This window comes from Xiphophorus maculatus, chromosome 8, assembly GCF_002775205.1.
Source record: "Xiphophorus maculatus strain JP 163 A chromosome 8, X_maculatus-5.0-male, whole genome shotgun sequence".
Classification (NCBI taxonomy): Eukaryota; Metazoa; Chordata; class Actinopteri; order Cyprinodontiformes; family Poeciliidae; genus Xiphophorus; species Xiphophorus maculatus.
The window spans coordinates 9,582,968-9,605,327 of NC_036450.1; the positions used below are offsets into that span (position 1 = coordinate 9,582,968).

Below are 22,360 nucleotides of genomic sequence, written 5' to 3' on the forward strand. Positions count from 1 at the left end.
TGAACTAATTTTAAAACCAGGTATTAATCAATGCTTCACTACAATCTACCTGCATTGCATGTGGCTAGTGTCAGCGTAAAGTCCTGACTGAATGAAAATCATTATAACCTATTTACGTCACGTTAACGAAGAACAGCTGAAAAGTTACCGGGTTTATCAACTGCGGTAGCAATTTCGCTCCAACTCCTCCTCTTGTCATTTCTATATTCTTTGCATGTTGAATAAACATTAATGTTGTTTCCACATATCATCTCCAATGTTCGCTGGACTTCGGGTTGCGCCGTGTCAGCTGTTTGGGATTCCCCGACGTAATTTCCCCTCAGAAAACGTGGAGGAGAATCCGCGCTTTCTGATTGGCTGCCTGTCACATTCAACGGGCTGCGTTAAAGAGCCCAGTTGGGGAAAATCCTGATTTAGATCGGAGCGGCAACGACGATCTACCGTAACACACCACACAATCTTAGAAAGATCAACGTTCTAAGATTGTTGTAAGGGGAAAAATAGGAGCAAAAAATCATGTAGTGTGAACTATTGCATCATGTAGTCGGATGTGCCCATCTTCTCTATTTAAATCTAATTATTACTGAAGGGCAACATAGCATACAGACTTCATAATCTGCCCTCTTTTGGTTGAATGCAGTATTTATTTACACTTTGGCTTTATGTTTAGTTTTTTTTTCCAGTACATTTTTTGTTAATGGAGACTGAGAATCCATTTTATTTTTGTTTTTGGTTGTTTTGTTTATTTTGTTTATCAGTTCCAGTGTTAAGTGTTCTTTTGAAAATAAAGTGTATCTACCTTTGGCAAGAAATCGCATGGATTATTATGTCATTTCCATTAAATCAGTGTAAAAAGGTCTTCAAACAATATTATCGTTTATCGCAATAATTTTTGAGACAATTAATCGCTGAGCAAAATTTGCTATCGTGACAGGCCTATGCATATAGTTTATTGATTTTGCTTGTGTTTTGTTTATTTACAGAACACAACACAATGAGGATGTGTGTGAGTTGGTGACAGGGTGAAGAGGGATCAGCTTTGTGTTCAAGGACAGGCAACATCACCTAATTGTTTTGTTCTTATGTGAAATACACGTTGGTTGTGTAATAAATAACGAAAAAGTTTTGTGAATGAAGTTGAGAGTTAATATCAAAACTTGTTTTTATTCTTTGTCTGCTTATCTTTAAAGCAGACAAAGAATAATTTTTCCAGCGAATAAAACATCGACAAGCTAAAGAGTGAAGTTTAGCTGAGCATATTTTTAAACTGCTCAGTTTAAAAAATATTGTAATTTTTAAACTGAGCAGTAATTTTACATCCATGCAAACTCAAATGTAATATTTAAAACTTGAATACATAAAATCAGTTATTTAACAATGTGAGGTGTTGTTTAATTTATTTTTAACATTGTATTTTCATACATTTATGCTAGAGTTGCCGAAGTCTAGTTTTCCAGACCTATCACTCTGCAACTTTAGATGGGTTCTTTCTCTAACACACCTGGATCATTGACTCATTCATAGGCCTCTAAAGAACCGAGTTGCTGCTAATGAGGGAAGTCAACTTTTTGTCTGGGGTATGTTTTAGCAGGGACGCATCTAAAAGTTGCAGTCTGGAGGACTGCACTTGGGCATTCCTGATTTATACCGTCAATGTGGCCCGTTGAGGGTGGCAAATATGCTGAAGTGGCCCTTGGTGAAATTGAGTTTGACACCCCTGCTTTAGAGGGATCTATGCAATGTATAACTCATAAAACCAATGAAGAAGGAGACTTCACAAAAAATGGCACCATAATTCAATATGGGAACCTTTTGGAACAAAACTTGTTTTGCAGCAGGTAAGTAATATTTTAGATTTAACAAGAGTATCCCTGCAAGGCTGAGTCTTTCAGAAGAAATGATGAGTGATGCACAACTCTGTGAAGACTGCATGGACCAAGAGTTTTGAGAATTTTCTGGAACCATATTGCCATCTGTGTAGAGAAGCACTTAAATCAACATGTGCTGGTCCATCTGGACTATTTTCTTAAGCAGATATGCCTACGGCTCAACTTGTAGTTAGCTGAAATCCCTTTCAACATTCAAAGATGCAGCGCTACCTGCGGAGTTCAGAGTCAGACGCTCCGCGAGCATCATGAAAAAAAAAAAAGTCTTCAGATGTTTTTAACTAGCAAGGTGAAAAAGAGTCCAGAGACGACGAAAGTCTGGGACCAAAAACAGATGAATATCTGATATCAAAGCACAGAAAAGTTCCTGACCAAAATGTTGAAAGTGCTTGTGTGTCCTTTTTGTCTGAGGCTTCTCTCTCTGAAATGATTTATCATCAAAAGAAGGAGACATGAAAGAAAAATATTTCATCAAATCCAATTACTTTTGTTTTTGTCATCAAACTTTTTGACATTTAATCTAACAATTGCCCTCAGGCTTCTACAAGTACACTCTGCCACATTGTAAGTTGTGGGCACTTCCAAAGACCTGCTACAAAAGATCTCAAACTAAACAGAAATGGTCTCATTCACTTTGTATCTATTGCATTCTTCACTGTGGTTTTTCCCTCAGACATGTCTAATCAAGGCTACATATTACCCTCTATTAGCCACTGGCCTGGGCTCTCTATCTCTCTCCAGATGGCTTTGCTGCAGTGCTTGATCACTTGTACAGACAAAAACTCATGCAGGGTTTTATTATATTAATACGCTGCATCATAAGCTAATGATACAGCATTTAATAGCATCATTAGTTCACACAAATGAGCCCAGCATACATACACAGCAAGTGTACTTCCTGTCTCATGTGAGAGGTAAGGGTATTACTCAAAGCTAAGGCTACAGTTCCCAAAAGCCCCATTACATTCAGTTATAAATTAAATGGTGCAGTATTTGCCTCCCCTGGAGCCAGAGCTTGTGTGTTTGTCTTTCTTTACTCGAACCTTGTAAAAGATAAATGTGATGACAGGGACTTTTTAATCGGCATTTTGCTTACAGCATCATCTGTTGTGACAATTTGTTAAAGTTTCTTCCTTTGCACAATTTACAGTTTGATGCAAACAGTGGAGTGCCAAACACACAAAAGAAAAATTCAAAATGGGACACTAAAAACTTACGTGAGGCAACAAAGATGATTTTTTTAAAACGTAAAGTGACACAGGAGAGTTTAAATTATGACCAGACTATTTTTGCAAAATGTTGATATAGACCTTCAACCATGGGTAAAAATGGTCGACTAAAATTCATCAGGTTTTATTCATCAGGCATAAAATCTGATGAATAGGATGAAGTTAATAATTGCATTAATTATTAACTTTAAACTGTATACAAATTAATTCATTGCCATAAATTTACTTAAGAGAAGTAGCTGTCCACATGAAAAAGACTGAAATTAAAGTTGACTGTTTCTCAACAGCCCAGAAATAAAAATACAATATAATTGCCACACATATAGAAAACAAAGATAGTCTTAGCAATGACCTCCACTTCTGTCAGAATGTATCTTAAGACACTTACCATTTATAGTACCTTACTACTTCTGCTTCTAAAACCGTAAAATACAAAGAAATGTTTTGCCTTTGCCTTGTATTGTTACTATTTGAAAGTAACAATACAAACAGTTAGCATAGATCAGATCCAAACATCCTGCACCTATCAGAATCTTCTCTGCATCTGGGTCCAACATCTGGGACTACTACAACAAGTTGTGATAGTCCCTACAGTTCAGGCAGGGACGATCTCACAACTATGCACCTCTTTTCATTTATCATCAATCAATTCTGACACTTGAACACTTTGTACATTGATTTTGGACAAAAGAACCAAATTAATAAATGGAGACAAATCCAGCAAAACATGTACTGAAAATGGATTTTATATCAAATCAAAACACCAATAGTATATTAACAGAACCTCACTTCAAAAAATCTGGACTATTCCTTTAAATCGAGCTGTCTCTCCCTTCAAGTGGCTGTTTGAAACTGAAAACGTAGACAAGAGCCAAAGGACAATAAGAGCCAGGGCTAGATAATGATGACTCCAGAACTGAGAACTGCAGGCTACAGCCTATGCATGTTCTTTATGTACATGTGTGTTGTCTCCCAAATCACTAAACATGCATTTTAGGTTATTTTGTAGCTCCCAATTAACTTTTAACTTTAGAGATTTTGTGCATGAATACTTGTCTCTGTAATGCACTAGTGACCTGTAAAGTTCTATCCCCTGACTGCAGCATAAGCTACAGAAAAGTAGACATAATTACCTGGTATAAATAATAAGCGAGCCAAAGTATTGACTGGATTTAAATTGCCAGCTTGGCCAAACATCTGCACACTAAGGTAACGCTTGTGATGCGTGAACAAAACAGCCAATCATCCAGTGGAAGCAGGATTCCTTGTTCCACCTGAACAAACATCACATATGACAATCAAGCAGAGGGATTTTTACAAATCAAACTTTTTTTTTTACCTAGATAAAAACTGAAGTTGTCCTTTGGGATGTGAGACTGCAGTGAAGATGACAGCAGCATAACTCCGTGTAGCAGAAAATGTCTCCCTTAGAGGCTCGTTGATTGAAATCTTCATCAGTCTAGACTTTAGTGAGGAGAATTCAGCATTCTTATAATGTCCAAAAACCTGCCATTTAAGTGAAATTATAGAAACCTAGATAGGTTAAATTGGATATTTTGGGGTATTTAAATAATGACCCATTAAGTTTACAGTCATATTCAATACATTAGATAGTTTCTGCATCATCAGAAAGCCTTTTAACTTTTAAATTGGTATCAAGCATACTTTTCATTAAACCCACATTTCTGTATTATAAAAGATTTTTTTTATTGGTCTGATGTAATATCCTAATTTTTTCGCTTGCAGTTTTCATTAACTGCAAGTGGAAAATCATCATAATTAACAGAAATAAAGGCTGGAAAACACCAGTCTGTGTGCTTAATCTATATAATGTGTTTCACTTAGTGATAAAGTTCCTGAAATAAATGGACTGTAAACATTGTGGGCATAAGGAAAGATAGTTTTGATCCAGCAAATGTTTTACACAGAAGAACTCACCTTTTTTAAATCACCCACCAAAGTCATTTAAATTAGTATGGACATGGCAAAGGGAAGATGAATTGAAGTGCTGCAAAATGTCAAGGGAAACACAATTCTTTATTTTAAAACCATTAAATGTATTCCCAGGTTCATGCAGACCCATCGAATGGACAGCTGCAATGTTTACGATCATGCGCTGCATAGTAAATGTTTACAGGCTAAAGAGTTTAAACACATATAGGAGACAGTAAACTCTAAAGGGACACATATATAAAATATATCAAGCAATAATGTGCGAAATGTGCATTGAATCACAATTGAAGCCTTGCTACCAAGTACATAGGAGGAATGTAGGACATCACATTTACAATGTGTTGCTGTAAGAGAAAATGGCTTGAGAAGGTTGCTGATTCTGAATACTAATGTTGCAACAAAAGCTTTTCTTAGGACCTTGAATAATGCAGAAAATGATTAAGTGGCACTGTGAAAAGTCAACATATAAAAACCAGATATGAAAACTGAGGAAAGCAGGAATGCAGATTTTGATGTTAGTACAGTGATTGCTGATTCTTGAGCAGTGTCTCACCAGGATAGAAGGTACAGTCCTATTAATATTTTTCTGATTATTCTTTTTGTCACTTAAATGCTTCAGTTGATCACACCACTTTCAATTCAAAGCCACTTTTCATTCAAAAATGTTAGGAAAAAAAAAATTAAAATTAGGATTTTATTTATTAAAAACCTTAGTTTGCATGTTAATATAATTTCCCCTAAGTTTAGCTGCTTGTGCCACCCTTGCTACTAATAATTGCTGTCAGTTATTGATGATGACAACCTATAAGTCTCTTATTTTGCTGAAGAATTTTAATGCGCAAGTCACAAGTAAGATAGTGAGAAACAGAGAAAAGTCTGGAAGCTCTACATTTCCTGTGTGAGAAATAACATTTTGTTTCTTAACCAGCTTACTTTAAGCAGACTCTAAGCGTTGTCTGCTAGTGGGTCAAAAAGAGCAAAAAATGGAGGAATGCCCAAGTGTCATATAGGCCATCATTTTTTGTTCAATGTAGTTGTTGCCGGAGAAAAACAAATGAAGCCTAGGTGACAGAATCTATATCTACCTTTATTATCTGTGCAGAATCTTGGGTAATTAGAATAAACATAGCACATTAGAGACAACACAATTTCGACAGATGTTGCTTAACCCACCTTGCAGCGAAGGTTAACTTTGCCACTTTTAAATTAGTAGGGAGTTTTCACAGACACCTGCTGGCAAAGTCTCTAACTTTTTAAGTCAACTCTAACAAGCTAAAAGGCAATAATAAGTTCAACAATTCCAAAGAAAGTTATTCTACGACAGTAAAATGCAGTCAATCCAACCATTATGATGACTGTTAAAAAAAAAAAAAAGACGACCAAGCAACAATTTCTGTTGACCCATTTTCCATTATTTGCTGTTTTCTCCTTACAAATACAGGTTGCTAGAGGTTCTACTGTTTAAACAATTTGCGTTCTTTCTCATCTTCTGAGCCTAATAAGAACCCACCGGAAGGCATTTCTGTGGATGTTGGAAGCGATTATGACATCTATCTGTGAGAAGTGGCTGTTATTGGGCCTCAAGACACATTACTGTGGGATTTTCTTTTCACATCATTATTTCACATTCATTAGTTGAGTTGTGACTTTACCACTTCACCCAAATCTCCAGTGTGCTTGTAACACAAGCTTCTTTCTCATTTTGAGTTTAAAGCACATTTTCGTCCTGAGACAATTCTTCATGGTCCTATAGGATTATATTTATGAAAGAAGTCTGGCACCTAGATGTACCAGACAGTTTAACACAATACATCAGCATTAATGTGACCTGCTAAGTAATTTGCTTTTCATTCAAGTCCTAGGAGCACAGAACACTCTATGAAATTAATTGTATAAGAATGTCTGAAAGTATCCTATAGTACAATGTTGTGACAAAAGTAAGCCAGATTTCTCATGGTTTTTTTTGTTTGTTTGTTTGTTTTAAAGATAGTCAGAAGAAATACAAAAATCAGTTTTTAACTTATTTTAACTTACTGAGAAATCAGCTATTCCAACCATTTTGAACAACTGTGAAAATGCAGCTGCTCTATTAGGCTATCTTAAGGTCATGGCACAGCATCTCTGTTGGATTTAAGTCAGGACTTTGGATGGAGATGTTCAACTCTGCCCAACAACAATTCTGCAAGTTTTGGGTATGTCCCTACACCTGAATCAAACTGACTTATTAACAGGCCTATGTAAATCCAAATGACCAGTGATGAGGGAATTTAATTCAAGTGTGCTGGAGGAGAGATGCATCATCCATCTATCCATTTTCTGTACACCTCCTTGTCGGGAGGGGTGCTGGTGCCTATCTTTAGCGAGACATTTTGGGAGAGGCAGGGTACACCCTAGACAGGTGCGCCAGTCTGTCGCGGAGCAACACAGAGACAGACAGGACAAACAACCATACACACAAACTCACACCTAAGGAGAATTTAGAGAACCCAATTACCCTGACAGTCATGTTTTTGGACTGTGGGAGGAAGCCGGAGTCCAAAAACTTATATTATTCATGTACTATAACTTATATTATGCTTATTATAAGTAAGTATAATATACTTATACAACTTATGATGTAAGTTATTATACAACTTACATCATAAGTTGTATAATAGTAGCTCCTGAGGACTAAACTTGGACACCCCTGTGCTAATTAACATACAAGAGAAAATGTTTTACATGCGGCTTAATGTTAAGGTCAACTTATTTTGCTTTTAGAACTTACAATATGCAGAGTTAAAAATGTAGACCTCTTTTATATATATATAAAAAAACAACATTCTAAAGAGTTTGCTTCAAAGTACACCTGCATTTGTCTACTATTTAAAAAATTATGTGGGATGCCCAAATCAAGTGCTAGAGAGCTACAATCCAACAGTTGAGTCTTACTAGGCCTCTGCAAAGCTGACTGACATGCTGGTGAGGGAATTCAGCCATTTGATTCAGGTGTGTTGGAAAAGTGATGCAGGAATGTTAACAGAGAAGCTCTTGAGGCCTGAATTTAGGCACCTTCAATCATTGGAGCATTGTGACGAGGTTGTCTTTTTAAGTATTCCTTCATAAAGAAAAGCTTAAATATTACTAATAAGATGTTAATGGTCATTTTAATTTAGATATATTTCAGATAAACTGAAGCAGCTGTCTTGGTGATCAATAAAATTGAAGAAAAATGTGTGTAAGCTTCACCACATTTTAACACACCAGGACAGTGGCTGCATAGCCAGAAGCAGTTTCCATGCTACTGCAGTGCAGGTGAAAAAAAAATCCTTTGATAAAATTTGTCCTTTCTTAACTGGCATCAAAGAGTGTGTCAAATCCAGCCGTCCTGTGGAATTTATGTCATGCGCTCTTTTATGCCAGCAGGCAGAAATATTATCATGTTTATATTCTCATCTTGTATCAACTTGGTAAGGACAAGCGTGACTATAGAAAGTGAGACAAGAGCTGACTACCAATGACCACACCATAATGCTGGCCTGGTAGCCCTGTCAGAGTAATATGTACAAATCTTCCAATACATATATATATATATATATATATATATATATGCTAGATGCATATAAACTAGTCATATTCTTGACTGGGAATATATTTCTTTAACCTATGTCTGGTATGTATTAGTTACTGTATATCATAAGTTGAGAATTTGCAGGAATCAGGATACCTCTGATAAGAGAATACATATTGGATAAAGAGTCTAATATACAGGTACGAGCAATTTTTTGTGAATAGATTGATGTATTTTAACAACTACACTTATTTTCAGTTACAGTAATATTAAAATTAGATGGGAAATATATGCAACATACAAAGAACCGATTCTGTTTTTCCAATTTGTCTTCAAATATTTTCAAAGACATGATATGATACTAGGATACCTAGGAAACTTATTTTTTTGTCAAGTATAAAAATGTGTAAGAACAAAACAAAAAAAAACATTACCAATCTCTCAAACGTCTTTATTGTATTACACACCAGCCCAATATGATCAACATCCAGACAAGTGAACATATAATTTTATTTTTTTAAGTCAAACAGTATAAAATTTCAACAGAAAATCAAAACTTGCTTTATTGCAGTCTCTGTGTCCCTTTTGGTTCACTGTCCAGGAGCAGAGAGACTTTTGTTCATGAACTGCTTCTTCACAAAGCAGAGCCACCACTAAAAAACAAAAACACAAACACAGATTAGGACAAACACTGGCATTCTTAAATTGTACTATTTTATTGATGGGCTAAAAGTCTACACAGTCTTTCAATTGAAATATTACACAAAGAGCTGTTTAACATGATTACGTAAAGGACTCAATGTATGGACAAAGCTGGCAAAATGATTTTATTGTACCAATTTTAATTAACATCAAAACTGCATTAGAGACTTCAAACAGTGCTGTTTAACATAAAAAGTGATCTATATGAATTTGGTATCCTCTCAAGTATTTCAGTAACACAAAATTCCAAAGTACAAAATTTGAGTTCTCATGATATAAAGCTCTTTACTTTTATTACAGAAAGAAAACAACGGTATATATTTAAAATCAAAAGGGAAGTATATTGGTTTGTAAGCAGGAAAACAGCAGCATTTAAAATATCTGCTTTAGTCATTTCATCTTATGACATCATAAATTTAGAGCCAGAATAACCAGCCTTTCCTGTCTACTTTGTCTAGTTTCAGGGCTGACCTGCAGAAAGTGACCACATTCTAGCCTATGCTGAAAGTTTAGTCACACAAGAAACTGCAGGACACCAAAACACAGAGAGCCTGCCTAGCTTTTCAAATTGCAGCCCCGCTGGAAAAAAGCTAATACATGTCTACTCTTTTTTTGGTCTTTGGCCCATCTTATTTTGGGTGTTTTTTTTTCCTACCTGAGTCCATCTCTGCTAATAATGTATTATATGAGCTGAACAACTAGCCTCTCATTTAGTGAAAAATCAGAAAAAAAATGTTAATGAAGAGTCAAAAGAAGCACTAAAACACCTTTCTTTGGCATCTGGAGAATTTTAATATTTTCACAGCTACTGCAGCAACAGACTGAATCATATATTTAATAAGGTAAACTTTGACACCAGAAAGAAAATTCAAATAAATCAAAAGTATGAGACTTACCTTGCTGGGTTTGTCTGTTTGCGGGTCAAACACACGATCACATAGCCTTAAACCGGTCTCCTGGCGAAGCTGCTGCAGGTACGCCCTCATTGTCTCTGAGACGGAAGAATTCATTAATTTATTGTGTTCAAAACCATTATTTGCAGTGCCAACTTAAATTTTTCTGTTATTGTTTAGACTGTTACACAGGAACTTTTAAACTAATCAAGGTGTATGCTCCCTGCCTTTAAACAGCAGCAGAACATCTCCACCAGTGTTAAAACCTCAACACAAACAAGCTTACGCTTGTCACAATATTAAAGCTCTCTCTCACCGTCCTCCTGCTTGTTTCCGGGCTTGGCATACATAGCATTAAGAGGGAAGCCAGGTTCTCCAGGAATGGGAAAGTTTGTGATACCCAGAGTGTACATCTCCTTTTCTCCTTGGCTCCTAGAGCTGCACTGCAAGATTTATACATAATCCCAAATCATCAATTTTAACGTGTCCAAATTCATTTAAATCACACTCCTTAAAGTGTGCAAGAACATAAAAAAAATACAAAGGCTTGTCATATTCTGTTCAAGACACAACTACTTTAATGGAAACATTAAGTGCTACTATATATTTAAAACATCAGGCTCCAAGAACTGGTCATGCTGCACAGTAAAAATTTACCTTCTGTAGCTTCTTTAGGCATTCAGAGATGTAGAGTGTAACATAGATCAGTGTCCTGTCAGCCTCATTCTGAAAAACAAGTTTATATAACTTAATTATTATTAAAAACTAATGATGTAGAGCTGCACAATATAATGTATCGCAATAGCAGTGTGTGTGCAATACTGCAATTGCAAGGAAGAGCTTGGATGCAGGTTTTAATATCACCTCAAACTTTTCTTGCCAAAAATATATTTGCTCAATAGGAAGGATTTTCATCTCCGTTTTACAAGCATTCAACATAGATCCTGCCAACTGAGATGCTCCAGCTTAAGCATCTCAGTTGGCATGTGGTGATGGACAATAAAAAGTGAGGATAAATCCATTATCACCACAATATTTAAGGGTTGCATGAGTTTAATTTACTATCTCATGCAGCCCAACAATTTTCCATGCTGTATGCACCGCACAGAAAAATGTTAAACACAGAAAAAGAGTTAAACCCTCAGAGGCAAAAGTCAGACTGTTGTACACTAAATTGCAAGACAACAGCCTCTTAGTTTGGTTTTGTAAAAGAGTTAAATCCTCAAAAATAAAACATTTTCTTACATGTAGATTGTAGAATAATAAAACTTGCAGGACCAGTGAATGAATCTGTAATATAAAGTAAGCTATTCTGGTGACAAATGTTTCTACTTCAGGATTCCAATGAATATAACTACTCAAGGGTGACAAGCACGACAGAAAAGGTTCAATGATGATGCATGCCTTTAAAAATCCAAAGCAACTCCTACAGGACTGTGTTGTTAAAAAGGTACAAGATAAAGCAAGCCAGGGCATGTGGAGAAACATGAAATACTCAGCTGCTGCAAGACAAAGATAACCGCGGCACAAGCTGCGTGCGTCACTATTGAGCTCTATTTGGTTACAATTTCCAAAATTATCTTAAGTGTTTTTGGGATATATAGCTCTTTGTCTGTGTCTTTTAAAGTCCCTAACCTCATTGTATAGTTTTAGGAAAATAGAGAGTTAATCAACAATATTACAGTGTCAAGAGTGCATAAAGGTTCATAATTAAACTTTGTTGTGATTTCTTACCTTGATTTCATAATTCTTAAAGAAAACATTGGCCTTGAAGTAGTAGATTGCTTCATCTATGATGTCAGAATCTATGCCTGGAATAATAAAAACAAATGTTTTCATTAGACATATTATCCCATTTCTTATACAAATCTTTGTTTTAGTACTGATCACCATTGAATCACTAGAAAATGACTCAATTACGTATACAGATGTCACAACTGTACAATTATGAGACGTATAAATCAAAATGCAGAAGTTACAGGGAAAGGTACCACTTTAGTTTGCATTCTTCAGACCATATAAGGAAGTGAAGCTCAGTCATGAATCAGGAACTCAATGCATGCAACAACAACGCACAACTCTGCAGAACGCCTAAGACTGTGTGGATACGTTTTTAAAAAAAAAAAAACAAAAAAACAAGGATGAAGGAACCCTCACCGTCTCCTCTTGCTGGTCCCTTGAACTGTGTTTTGACTGGAAGCAGGGCCATGTTTCCCACCAGCCTGGTTTCAGGGACCATCAAGCTTGAGTGATAAGCCTGAAGAAGAAAAAAAAAAGAGAAGCCCTGTCATTTTTGTCGAGTACGTTTGTTAATTTATAGTCCCCTGGAATAAGCACGGCTTTTCATCGATGGCAATAAACGTTGTATATACGTGTATATAACATGCTAAACTTATTAAAAACAGTACAATGACAGAGATGAATTTGTGTACTGTCGCGAGTCAGCCACTAGCAGCTATGAAGCGAATGCTAAAGTAGCTAGCGTACTGTGCTAGATTTGTCTCGAGAGCTAATGTTAAAAGGAGATTCAACATATAGTTGCGTATTTCTAGAGAGTCTTGGCTCCTAACAGTGAACTGAAAGCTTATATTTGTCGTTTATCGCACAGGATATACTCACCGGCATATTGAATGAAATATAAATCCAACTGCTCAGCAGGAAAAACGCACAGGCACCCCCGAAGCCTCTGCTTCCGCTTGTTCCACCCTTCAGCTTTACAGGAAGTGGCCACGTGTCGTGTTGCGTTGCAGCCACGTGGTGGCGCTCACAAGCTCTTTTTTCCCCCCACATGAACACGTATTCATGTCTACGTCTCTCCCCCCCACACACGCACATTAAAAAACACGGGCAAGTTGTCTGTGTGGTGTATGAAATATTTTATTTTAAATATATATATTTTCTTTTTAAATCTATAATAAAACAACCAACGAAAAGTCAAAGATTTACATGTGTACATCACTCTAAAATAACAGAACATGAAACTGAGGTTCCTTTAAATTGTATAAGTTATTTAAAAGAAGAAACAAAATACTTTCATGCAAGTCCAGTCAGTTTTTTCAAATATTCATGCAATGAATATCCAGCATTAAAGTTGAACTTCATTCATGGCAAGTCATCTTTCCACTTCAGGGAAGTGAAGTTGTCCTCAGCTGCTGACTTTGTCTTGAAAGATCTCGTCATAATTTAGGTTGGACTGCTCTTCGTCAACTTCCTGTCAATAGGGAAAGCATAAAAGTCATGATTATATATAAACACACACACAATGCCTTGCATAATTATTCGTACAACCTTGACTTTTTTCACATTTTATTGCATTGCTACCATAAACTTAAATGTAATTTACTCGACTTTTTGTTTTTAAGTATGGTAACTGTAAACCTGCATGTCCACATGAGCTGACAGTTAACCAAGCACCACTCCTTTCAGAGAACCAGCTAAAATGTATTCGGTAACACTAAGAGCCCCAATTTGAACTGTCTAGCCTGAATGCAAAATACCATGTTGGAAGGGAAGATGGATGAAGCTAAATACAGGGCAAACCTTTAAGAAAACGCAACACTTGAAAGTTTCAGAACCATGCATTCTTTTTTCGTTCCAAATTAATATACTACTTTGCCTTGGTCTACTGCCTTTGGACACAAATGTTAAAAGCTCAAAGGCTGTGAATTCTATATTGTTCTGGAGCAAACATCACTGCACAGTGACACTGATCCAAAGCTCTATTGCAAGGAACTGTGTAATAATTATTCAGTTTCAGTAAGCATCCAATGTTTTGTTTTGTCATTTTACCTTAGGCTCCTTAACCTCCAGGTCCTCTCCATACTGTATGGAGAAGTCAATGTGCTGCAGAACTATGTTTATCCCCTCCTCATCTGTACGGTCAAAAGGCAGGAATCTTACCATGCTGTAGTCATCTATCTGGAGACATAAACAATCTTAGTTTTCTGAATATAAACTACAAGAATCGCATTAAACACCAAAACTAGGACTCTACTTACCAAACCACAAATTGCTTTAGTAAGCTTTTTGAACTTCTTGCTTCTGAAAGTGTCAGAGTTATCTTCCATCATGGAGTACATGTCTGGATCCAAGTACCTTGTAAATATATAACAAAATATTTTAAAACTCAGTATGAAGAGAAGGAACAGCAAGGTTCATAACAAAGCAGATAATGTACTGTCGTAAATCTGATAAATAAAATGCAGCCTCATTGAAGTTGGCAAGCATTCAGTGTTTAATTCTTACTAACTTACTTTTCAATTTCCTTCTTAGCTTTTGGAGCAAGCAGGTCCATTTTTGTCATGACATTTACTTGAGGAATTTCTAATGACACCATTGCACTGAGGGCCGCCATAACTCCAGAGATGAACTTCAGTGCAAGACAACAGAAACATCAGTGCATATTGAAAGTAAGGTAGGTTCATTTGAATATTGCTTCAGCAAAAAAAACAAGAAAAAAGACCACAGAGGAAGTTACCTTAAAAGACTCGACCATAAACTGTGAATCAACCAAAAAGACCCCGCAAACCCGAAACTCCCACTGCTGGAGCTGTTCCACCAGTTGCCTCATCACAGGGAGGTGTGTGTAAAGTTCAATCTGACCTGGTAAAGTGTGAGAAGAGTTGCATCAGTCATGCATAGCTGACACTTTTCCATAAATAACAGCTAAGGTGGATCTAAGAACTGCACAGACTCTTATTAAAATGGCATATTTTCAGTATATACACGTGACCAAGTTCAATAGCTGGTAAACGTTTTCCAACCTACACATATCCTGTAAAAATTCTAATGAAACAGAAATAAATCTAAAATTTCAGTAAAAAAGTTTCCACCACCGTGTTTTATTGTACTTTTGTTCTAAGCGTACTTTTGAAATGGCTTAATGGTTCAAGCTAGGTCTGATCAGAACATATTCTCCTACAGGTTTTGGGCAGATTTAAGAGAGACTTTAATAGTTTCTTTGGAAGAAAAGGATTGAGTTTTGCAGCTCTATTGCTGATATATAGAGAATATAAAACATTATTGTTACTCCTACAACATAAAAAGTACTTGCAAGAAATTCAAGCAGCTAGTTCAGTGTCGCTGCTTTCCTTGTCAGTTTCCATCTTTTCTTCCCATTTCACATGAACATTGATTTTAAAAAACACTGTGCTTTGAAATTAAATTAGTTATTTAAATAAACTCTAACCTAATAAAGTCTCCACATTCATTAAAACTTGAATCCAACGCAGAACATTTACCTGGGCAATCAAACAATATGTAGTCATCTTCTACGTGGCCCAGGCTTTCCTCCAGCCAGTCAAAGTTGTTGGCAAAGTACTCCATACAGAAGACCAGGCCTCCATTAGGGCCAAATCTCAGAGAGTTATCCTCCATTACGTCATCCACCTGAATGAGTTCACGGATGTCTGAGAAAACAGAAACAGAACATAGCTTACAACGAGGTGTGTTAAATATATTATGGCACTAACATTTTCCTAGTTTAATTTAATTCATATTTCCTTGGTAATGTGTATTCCTGTTAGACATCCATCCAAAGTAAAACTTACCTGCCATAACAGGGTAATTAAAATACTCTGCAGCAGGGTCCAGGTTCACCACGTGAACTGAGCGGTTTAACGACTCTGCGTGCTGAACCATGGTGGAGCAGTAGGTACTCTGAAATAACAATAATAATTTAAAAAAAACTGTATTACAAAGACTAACATATTTCACTTTTGTGTAGAAGACAGGAAAGCCTCACGCCGCATCACAGCATGTTAGCCGAACAACATAGCACAACCTCTCACTACAGACCAGGAAAGTTACCTTGCCGCTTCCAGCTGGGCCCATAACTAACTGTGCATAACGAGGCATTTTCTACCTCTGGAGAAGTCCGCTCAAGAGAAGTTCACCTTTTCTTATAATCCACGATAGCTTACTACAGTTTGGACACCGCTGTATTTGTGTGACTACTTCTTCGTTCGAGGATACCACGCTGTATGCACCGCTATTGCCACCTAGTGCTTAAATTGTGAATTATCATTCTTTGATAAAGAAGCGTATTTCAAGGTTCAGTTTTAATGTTATGTTTAACTGGGTAATAATAACTCCATAAAAAATGATCATGTTATTAAGTATATATTTATAAGGCAGGATTAAGATTGCACTGAGCTTGCGATCCGCCATAATAGAAAAGAAGAAGATTGCACTGACATTCCATCGGTGATCTGTCGTGATACGACAGCTCTCACTCCAGCACACTAGGCGGCGGTAATACATTCCAATAATAAGAATCTAACAAAGAGAATGAGGAAGCAGAGTGAGCTGCTATCAGCTGTCCATGCAAAGATATGTGATATGGTCACTTGGCTAACTTACTAAAATACATAATAAAATGCCTGGACAGGGCGAATGGACTTGACAGGTTACGGTTGCAGAGAGATATTCGGGTAAAAGTAGGCTTCTTATTGGTAAGTACCGTCTCGGTGTAAGTTCAGCTTGTAATTTATATTTTAACGTTTTGAGTTATGTTGCTTAAGTAAAACTTTGTAGCTATTTGACTCTTTCACAGCTACTGTGTAGAGATGCTTAGATAGTTTAAAAAATAACAACCTAATTTTCTCATTCCTTGGCGTTTAAACTCCTCTGAGCTTATGAAAACGAAACGTTCAAGGCTTACCAAGCATCTTTACTACTCTCAAGCGTTACATGGCTTTTTGCTAACGAGCCAACCCCAGTACACTTATTTTAGTTTCGAAAAATATAATGTCGGCCTTGGTGTTCAGTGAGCCTGTCAATGACGCAACCATTAAAATACTTCTTAACAATCTAGCCCCCATTTTGTTTTGACATGAAACTCGGTATGCGATTAAAGTGTTGTTCGTTCCTGGAATTACACTAAAACACAGATGTCAAACTCGAGTCCTCAAGGGCCGCTGTCCTGCAACTTTCAGATGTGCATCTGCAGCACCACACCTGAATAGAATAATTAGGTCATTAAGGCTCTGGAGAACTTATCTACCCAAGGAGGAGGTAATTAAGCCATTTCATTCCAGTGTTTTGTACCTGTGGCACATCTAAAAACTGCAGGACAGACTGGAATTTGACACCCCTGCTAAAAAGTATTGTCGTTATATTGCGACAATACCTTTAAGGTTAACTCTGCTTATAATGTAAGCAACCCTTCCAGTTCGTCCTTTCAATTTTTTTTAATAAAATGTATGCATTGCAACAAGAATTCATTAAAATGTTAAGTTTGACACAGAGGTGGCTAAATGTTTTATGAAGCCATGAGCGCAACTTAATTTGGGTCCCCACCCTTAGTTAAATCCAGCAGCTGCTGGGGGGCCACTCACCTACATTTCCTTTTGTATTTTCATACTTAACTTTTGCTTTCTGCATCTTACATTCTAGTTGTTCTGAAAATGTAATTTTTCTGCTTGTTACAAATGTGATATGATTCCTTGATTTAAATAAAAGTGTCAAAAGAAAACCGTGAAGACGGTAACCTACACTTTCCTCTCGTGTTCATTGTTGCAGGCTATGAGTGTGGATAATGGAGGTTGGTCAAGGTGGGGACTTGGACTACCTGATCCAAGATGAGGACACCATCATTGAGGGTGTTAGCAACCAGGTTTTGTTTGTAGTGGTTGTCAGTTTCACCTTCCTTGCAGGCATCTTTACTTTGCTCTGCAGGTAAACCACTAAGTCAGGCTGGTTAATTTAAATTGTTTGGAGAAAATTGTTAAAAAAATAACAAGTGCACAATAAGTGGTCACAGAAGTATACTTTTTAATATAAAAATCCAGCTAGGTATTTCTTTCTTACTGATTTATATCTCAGAGTTCTGTGAAACCAACACATGCGTTAGAAACCAGCTGTCAAAACAATCCCAGTTGCAGTCTCCTCATGCAGTCAGAGAAGTCACCTTTAATCTTCCTGTGATCTTGTTTGAAACCTGTGTTACTAAAAAACTTCCTTTTGTCCTTTACAGACAGGAAGAGCAGAATATCCATCCTGAAAATCAGGAGCACGTTCGAGCTGTCCGACAGCAGCTTCAAACTGAGCAGGTAAGGAGGAAAACGAGCCTTACATGTTTCTAACTAAACATTTGCAACTGGAAATGTAGGAAATATGAAAAAGGAAAAAGACTACTTTGAAATCAGTTTGATTTCTTTCCAATAATTTTAACATGTCATAAAACTAAAATTTGATTTGAATATATTGTGCAATAAAAGTACTTCCCATGTTTTCACTCTTTTTTTTTTTTTTACATAAATTTAGTTTTTGCATTTATTCTTGATGATTTTACCAGGGAAGATTAGCTCTATTTAAATCTTATTTGGGTGAGGAAAAACCTAATAAATTATTTTTAGGTATAGCTTTGTTGAAATGCCATGATTACTATCATTTCAATTACATCTATATATTTGTATAAAGTACAAATGACTGAGCCATTTCTATTTTTCTTCTCCTCAGGATGAAAATCCGCAGGCAGAGGCTAGACAGCAGTATTACACAGACATGTCTTGCCCTGTGTGTTTACAACAGGCTGTGCTGCCTGTGGAGACCAACTGTGGACACCTTTTCTGTGGTAATTATGTGGACTGTTTTACAAATTCATGTGTTTCTGGCATGGTTAGTATAGTAAGAAACAGAAGAAACGATGAATTGGTACAATCATTAATGTCATTTTTTTTCCTTCACATTTATACAACATTGGTGTTCTCAATATTGCTGTTTTATGTGTTGTTTTTTTGCATAGGCTCCTGCCTTATAGCTTATTGGAGGTACGGCACCTGGCTGGGTGTGATCAACTGCCCAATCTGCAGACAAATGGTGATTGATGCAATGCCATACGATTACCTTATAGCAATCATGCCATTGTTATGTTTTAATGCCTTTAAAGTTTGTGGGGAAAAGCAAATCTTGTGGGTTTTATAATTAAAAGAGGTGCAGTGGTTGCTTCTTATGAAGACTTAAGCGTTGCCTGATCTGCACAATTCTTTTGAGTTTGTCTGAAAAGCTTGAATACCATTGTGAAAATAAACTACTAATTATAAAAGATCTCTTACACTTGATCAACAGTTTGTTTAATTTCAGTGATTCTTAGAAATGTTTTGTGAGATTGTGTTTTTGGATTATGTTGTTTGTCTTAGACATGTATTTTGTTTGTGTTTTTCTAGGTAACACTTCTGTTCCCATTATTTCATGAGCACGCTGCTCCTCAGAGGGTTCAGGATGGCGAGGCCGAACCTCAGCTTATATTACGAGACATCAACGATTACAACCGAAGATTTTCTGGTCAGCCAAGATCTGTGAGTCTTTTTTTTCTTATACAGGTTGCATTGGAGATCTTTAAAGATTTTTTAAATTATATCACAATTGAAATATTGAAATATCATTCTCATATTACCTTTCCTCAAAATATTTTATTTGTATTTCCTGTATGAAGAAAAACATGTAAAGAATACACTAATATATACATAGCCCTGGAATTTAGAGTAGCATACAGTGTCTGTCATATTCAGTTGTGTAACCTTAAGGAAATCTATTCTTTTTTGGAGTAGCATAATTTCAATTGAAATTTTTATTTTAAAAAATTCACCTTTTACTTTGACTGTATGTATTTATTTTATTCTTCATTAAGAAGACAAACCCAACACTATAATAGACAACTTTAAGATACAACTTTAATAACTTTATAAAGCCTAAGTTAATGTCAGTTGGCATGTTGGTGTAAGCCAGTATAATAGTTGCATTTATTCTAACATCAACTTTTTAACTAATGTTAGCTATGATCTTACACGTTAGGTCAGTGAGCAGCATGTTCTGCAACATTTTTTTAAACTGATTATCTGAGGTTTTAGCATCGACTTAAAAGTTGTTATCCATTTTAGGCAGACAGTTTTGCTGTGTAAGATTTTCTGACTGTTTTACTTTGTTCTTCTGCTTATTTCAGCAACTGTTCTGCATTTGACTTCAAGTAGTTTTGATGTTTTCAGCAGTGACATTCAGTTTATATCATTCACACTTCATTTGTGCAGGAAATGCATATTTTCTACTTTTAGAGCTGTTTTTGTTTTTCTCATAGCTGCAGTGGATGCCGGTGAATGTGGCCTGAGTTTACAAGACGCCTTTTCATAATATTGTATCTTGTCTGTTTTCCTCCTGTCAGCTTATGGACAGGCTGCGGGACGTCCCCACCCTGCTCCGTCATGCCTTCAGGGAGATGTTTTCTGTGGGCGGACTCTTCTGGATGTTCCGGATTCGAATTCTTCTCTGTCTCGTCGGTGCCATCACCTATCTGGCCTCGCCACTCGACATTCTCCCGGAAGCTCTTTTCGGCCTTCTGGGCTTCATGGACGACTTCTTTGTGATCCTCCTCCTGTTTGTGTACATCTCTATCATGTACAGAGAAGTGGTTACGCAGAGGCTTAATGGCTAGGCCCACAAACAGATATAGGAATAAAAGAGAGATGATTATCAGAGAAGAGTTTGTTAAAAATATTGAGTTTTCTCAGAGGGCTTCACTTTAATTAAATGGACCATGAGCATCTGACTGGGCAGAGGTTAGCAAAACATTGTGAACATCAGCTTTTGCTACAAAAGTTCCCATTGAAATTTACTAGGTGAAGGATTTCAGGCAAACAAGTTACGATCAAATGAACATGTATGAACAATGTACTGCTTCAAGATTTACCCATTTTTAAAAAGAAATCTATTAAGTTATGTGAATATCAACATAATATGGTCAACTGTGCCATACGACGTCTTGAAAGTCTTGCATTTATGGGTTAATATGTAATGATTCCATCTGAATTTTCACTTCAAAAACAAGTGTTGAATGGTAAAAGAGTTTCTGTTTGAGCTTGTTGTCATTATAATGACGTGTAACTATGCATATTTTATGATAACTTTTAAAGCACAGCTTGTTAAACCGGTTGGAAAAATTCTCTGAATAATTTTTTTAAGCAGCAGTTTAAATTCAGTAATCAAAACCTGCTTCCTGCATGCATAGGGGGAATGCTTAACACTGTCTTACATAAACATTTTTAACAAGCCATTCTGAAAATAATCCTGGACAATTTTGAATGTAAATCACCAAAAAATGAATGTGAAGTCATTTCTGTTAAGTTTACTTTAACATTCTGTTGTGAAAAGTAAATCTGGTTTGAGCTATGGAATGACATGGTCAATTCTTCAAAAGTTTGTGTACTTTTGTATTCAGTATACTGTTGGTATTGGCATGTACAATGCAGATATTTTTTTTGTTTGTAAATAGTTTTATCAGTGGTATAGGTGTATTTTCTTCAGAGGGTGAAATGAAAGGTGCCATGTCTGTGTGCTACTGAAGAGCACTGGCTTGCACTGTCTCAGTTTAAATCCACACAGACCAACTATTTTGCTTTCAAAAGTCACTTTAATTGCCACTTCTTGCAAAAGATCTTAAAATCCTATTTTATTACAATATGATGAATGTTAAAAAAAAAATCTGAACTTTCAATTCAAGTACATTTACTGAGTAGGAAAAAAGATGTATTTCAAGAATGAATTGCTTTTAAAAAAATCTCTGGTGTAACGATCAATACTTTGCACAGCCTTCCCTTACCTGTCAATACATTTACTCCTATTAAACTCATAATATTTCACAATGTTGGAGCATCTCCAAATGTTAACTAGAATCTCGGGTCCTGTTTTATGCCCCCATCAGCTTTTCCATATGTTTAAGGTCTGTGGAATGACAAGGCTGTAGACGGAGGCTGAAATCTGCTTACTGAATTCTGGATGGATTTTTGCATCACCTCGTTGAAAAAAGCTCAGAATGACAGATCCTTCACTGTATTTATTTTTGATTGCATCGTTTTCAAACAACAAATGTGCACAGACAATATTATAGAGTTTTAGTCTTGACTTAAATGTTGCCTGTTGCAGCTGTTCACTAGGATCATTTTTTTCTTCCTTTTTACCTCACTGTTCATGGTGTCAAAATGAATATGTGTCCTCATCTTGCATAGAGGCCAGTGGATCAGAGGTGTAGAGGGTACAGATAATTGAGGGACTGGATAATTTAAAAAAAAAAGATCTTAATTTTCATCCAGACAGAAAATGCCCTCCAAATATCAAAGGCTACGTTTTTCACTTTGCGCATGAGACTATACTACT

The 22,360-nt window shown here is 36.3% G+C and overlaps 3 protein-coding genes across 4 annotated transcripts; 1 reads left to right on the forward strand and 2 right to left on the reverse strand.

Annotated features, from left to right (window-relative positions):
* Positions 1 to 9,048: 9,048 nt before the first annotated feature.
* On the reverse strand, positions 9,049 to 12,935 carry arpc3 (actin related protein 2/3 complex subunit 3). Its single transcript, XM_005812161.3, has 7 exons — positions 12,833 to 12,935; positions 12,371 to 12,470; positions 11,948 to 12,024; positions 10,871 to 10,939; positions 10,530 to 10,656; positions 10,217 to 10,311; positions 9,049 to 9,271 (listed from the first exon to the last, which is right to left on the reverse strand). Exons 1-7 carry the CDS (start codon positions 12,836 to 12,838, stop codon positions 9,209 to 9,211), a joined length of 537 nt encoding a protein of 178 aa, XP_005812218.1. The 5' UTR covers positions 12,839 to 12,935; the 3' UTR covers positions 9,049 to 9,208.
* A 147-nt stretch (positions 12,936 to 13,082) lies between these two features.
* Positions 13,083 to 16,187, reverse strand: gpn3 (GPN-loop GTPase 3). Its single transcript, XM_005812160.3, has 8 exons — positions 16,022 to 16,187; positions 15,763 to 15,871; positions 15,454 to 15,621; positions 14,691 to 14,815; positions 14,467 to 14,582; positions 14,212 to 14,308; positions 14,003 to 14,131; positions 13,083 to 13,424 (listed from the first exon to the last, which is right to left on the reverse strand). The coding sequence occupies exons 1-8, from the start codon at positions 16,067 to 16,069 to the stop codon at positions 13,359 to 13,361; spliced, it is 858 nt and encodes a 285-aa protein (XP_005812217.1). The 5' UTR covers positions 16,070 to 16,187; the 3' UTR covers positions 13,083 to 13,358.
* A 298-nt stretch (positions 16,188 to 16,485) lies between these two features.
* LOC102226182 (E3 ubiquitin-protein ligase RNF170-like) lies at positions 16,486 to 21,846 on the forward strand. 2 transcript variants are annotated; one of them, XM_005812157.3, is made up of 7 exons: positions 16,486 to 16,665; positions 17,735 to 17,890; positions 18,189 to 18,264; positions 18,674 to 18,788; positions 18,960 to 19,033; positions 19,381 to 19,512; positions 20,373 to 21,846. In XM_005812157.3, the coding sequence occupies exons 2-7, from the start codon at positions 17,751 to 17,753 to the stop codon at positions 20,640 to 20,642; spliced, it is 807 nt and encodes a 268-aa protein (XP_005812214.1). In that variant the 5' UTR covers positions 16,486 to 16,665; positions 17,735 to 17,750; the 3' UTR covers positions 20,643 to 21,846. The 2 variants fall into 2 exon arrangements, with proteins under 2 accessions (XP_005812214.1, XP_023194637.1); XM_023338869.1 differs by lacking the exon at positions 17,735 to 17,890.
* Positions 21,847 to 22,360: the final 514 nt, after the last annotated feature.

Bases quoted from the DNA above. Each gene is read 5' to 3' on its own strand.
- arpc3 (XM_005812161.3), bottom strand. The intron at 12,025-12,370 runs GTGAGGGTTCCT...TTATTATTCCAG, and splicing joins GGGACCAGCAAGAGGAGACG to GCATAGATTCTGACATCATA. The intron at 9,272-10,216 runs GTAAGTCTCATA...TTTGTTTTTTAG, and splicing joins AAACAGACAAACCCAGCAAG to TGGTGGCTCTGCTTTGTGAA.
- LOC102226182 (XM_005812157.3), top strand. From the start codon at position 17,751: ATGGAGGTTGGTCAAGGTGGGGACTTGGACTACCTGATCCAAGATGAG. The intron at 17,891-18,188 runs GTAAACCACTAA...TGTCCTTTACAG, and splicing joins ATCTTTACTTTGCTCTGCAG to ACAGGAAGAGCAGAATATCC. The intron at 19,513-20,372 runs GTGAGTCTTTTT...TCCTCCTGTCAG, and splicing joins TTTCTGGTCAGCCAAGATCT to CTTATGGACAGGCTGCGGGA.
- gpn3 (XM_005812160.3), bottom strand. From the start codon at position 16,069: ATGCCTCGTTATGCACAGTTAGTTATGGGCCCAGCTGGAAGCGGCAAG. The intron at 15,872-16,021 runs GTAACTTTCCTG...TTGTTATTTCAG, and splicing joins GCCCAGCTGGAAGCGGCAAG to AGTACCTACTGCTCCACCAT. The intron at 15,622-15,762 runs GTAAGTTTTACT...CTGTTTTCTCAG, and splicing joins TAATTACCCTGTTATGGCAG to ACATCCGTGAACTCATTCAG.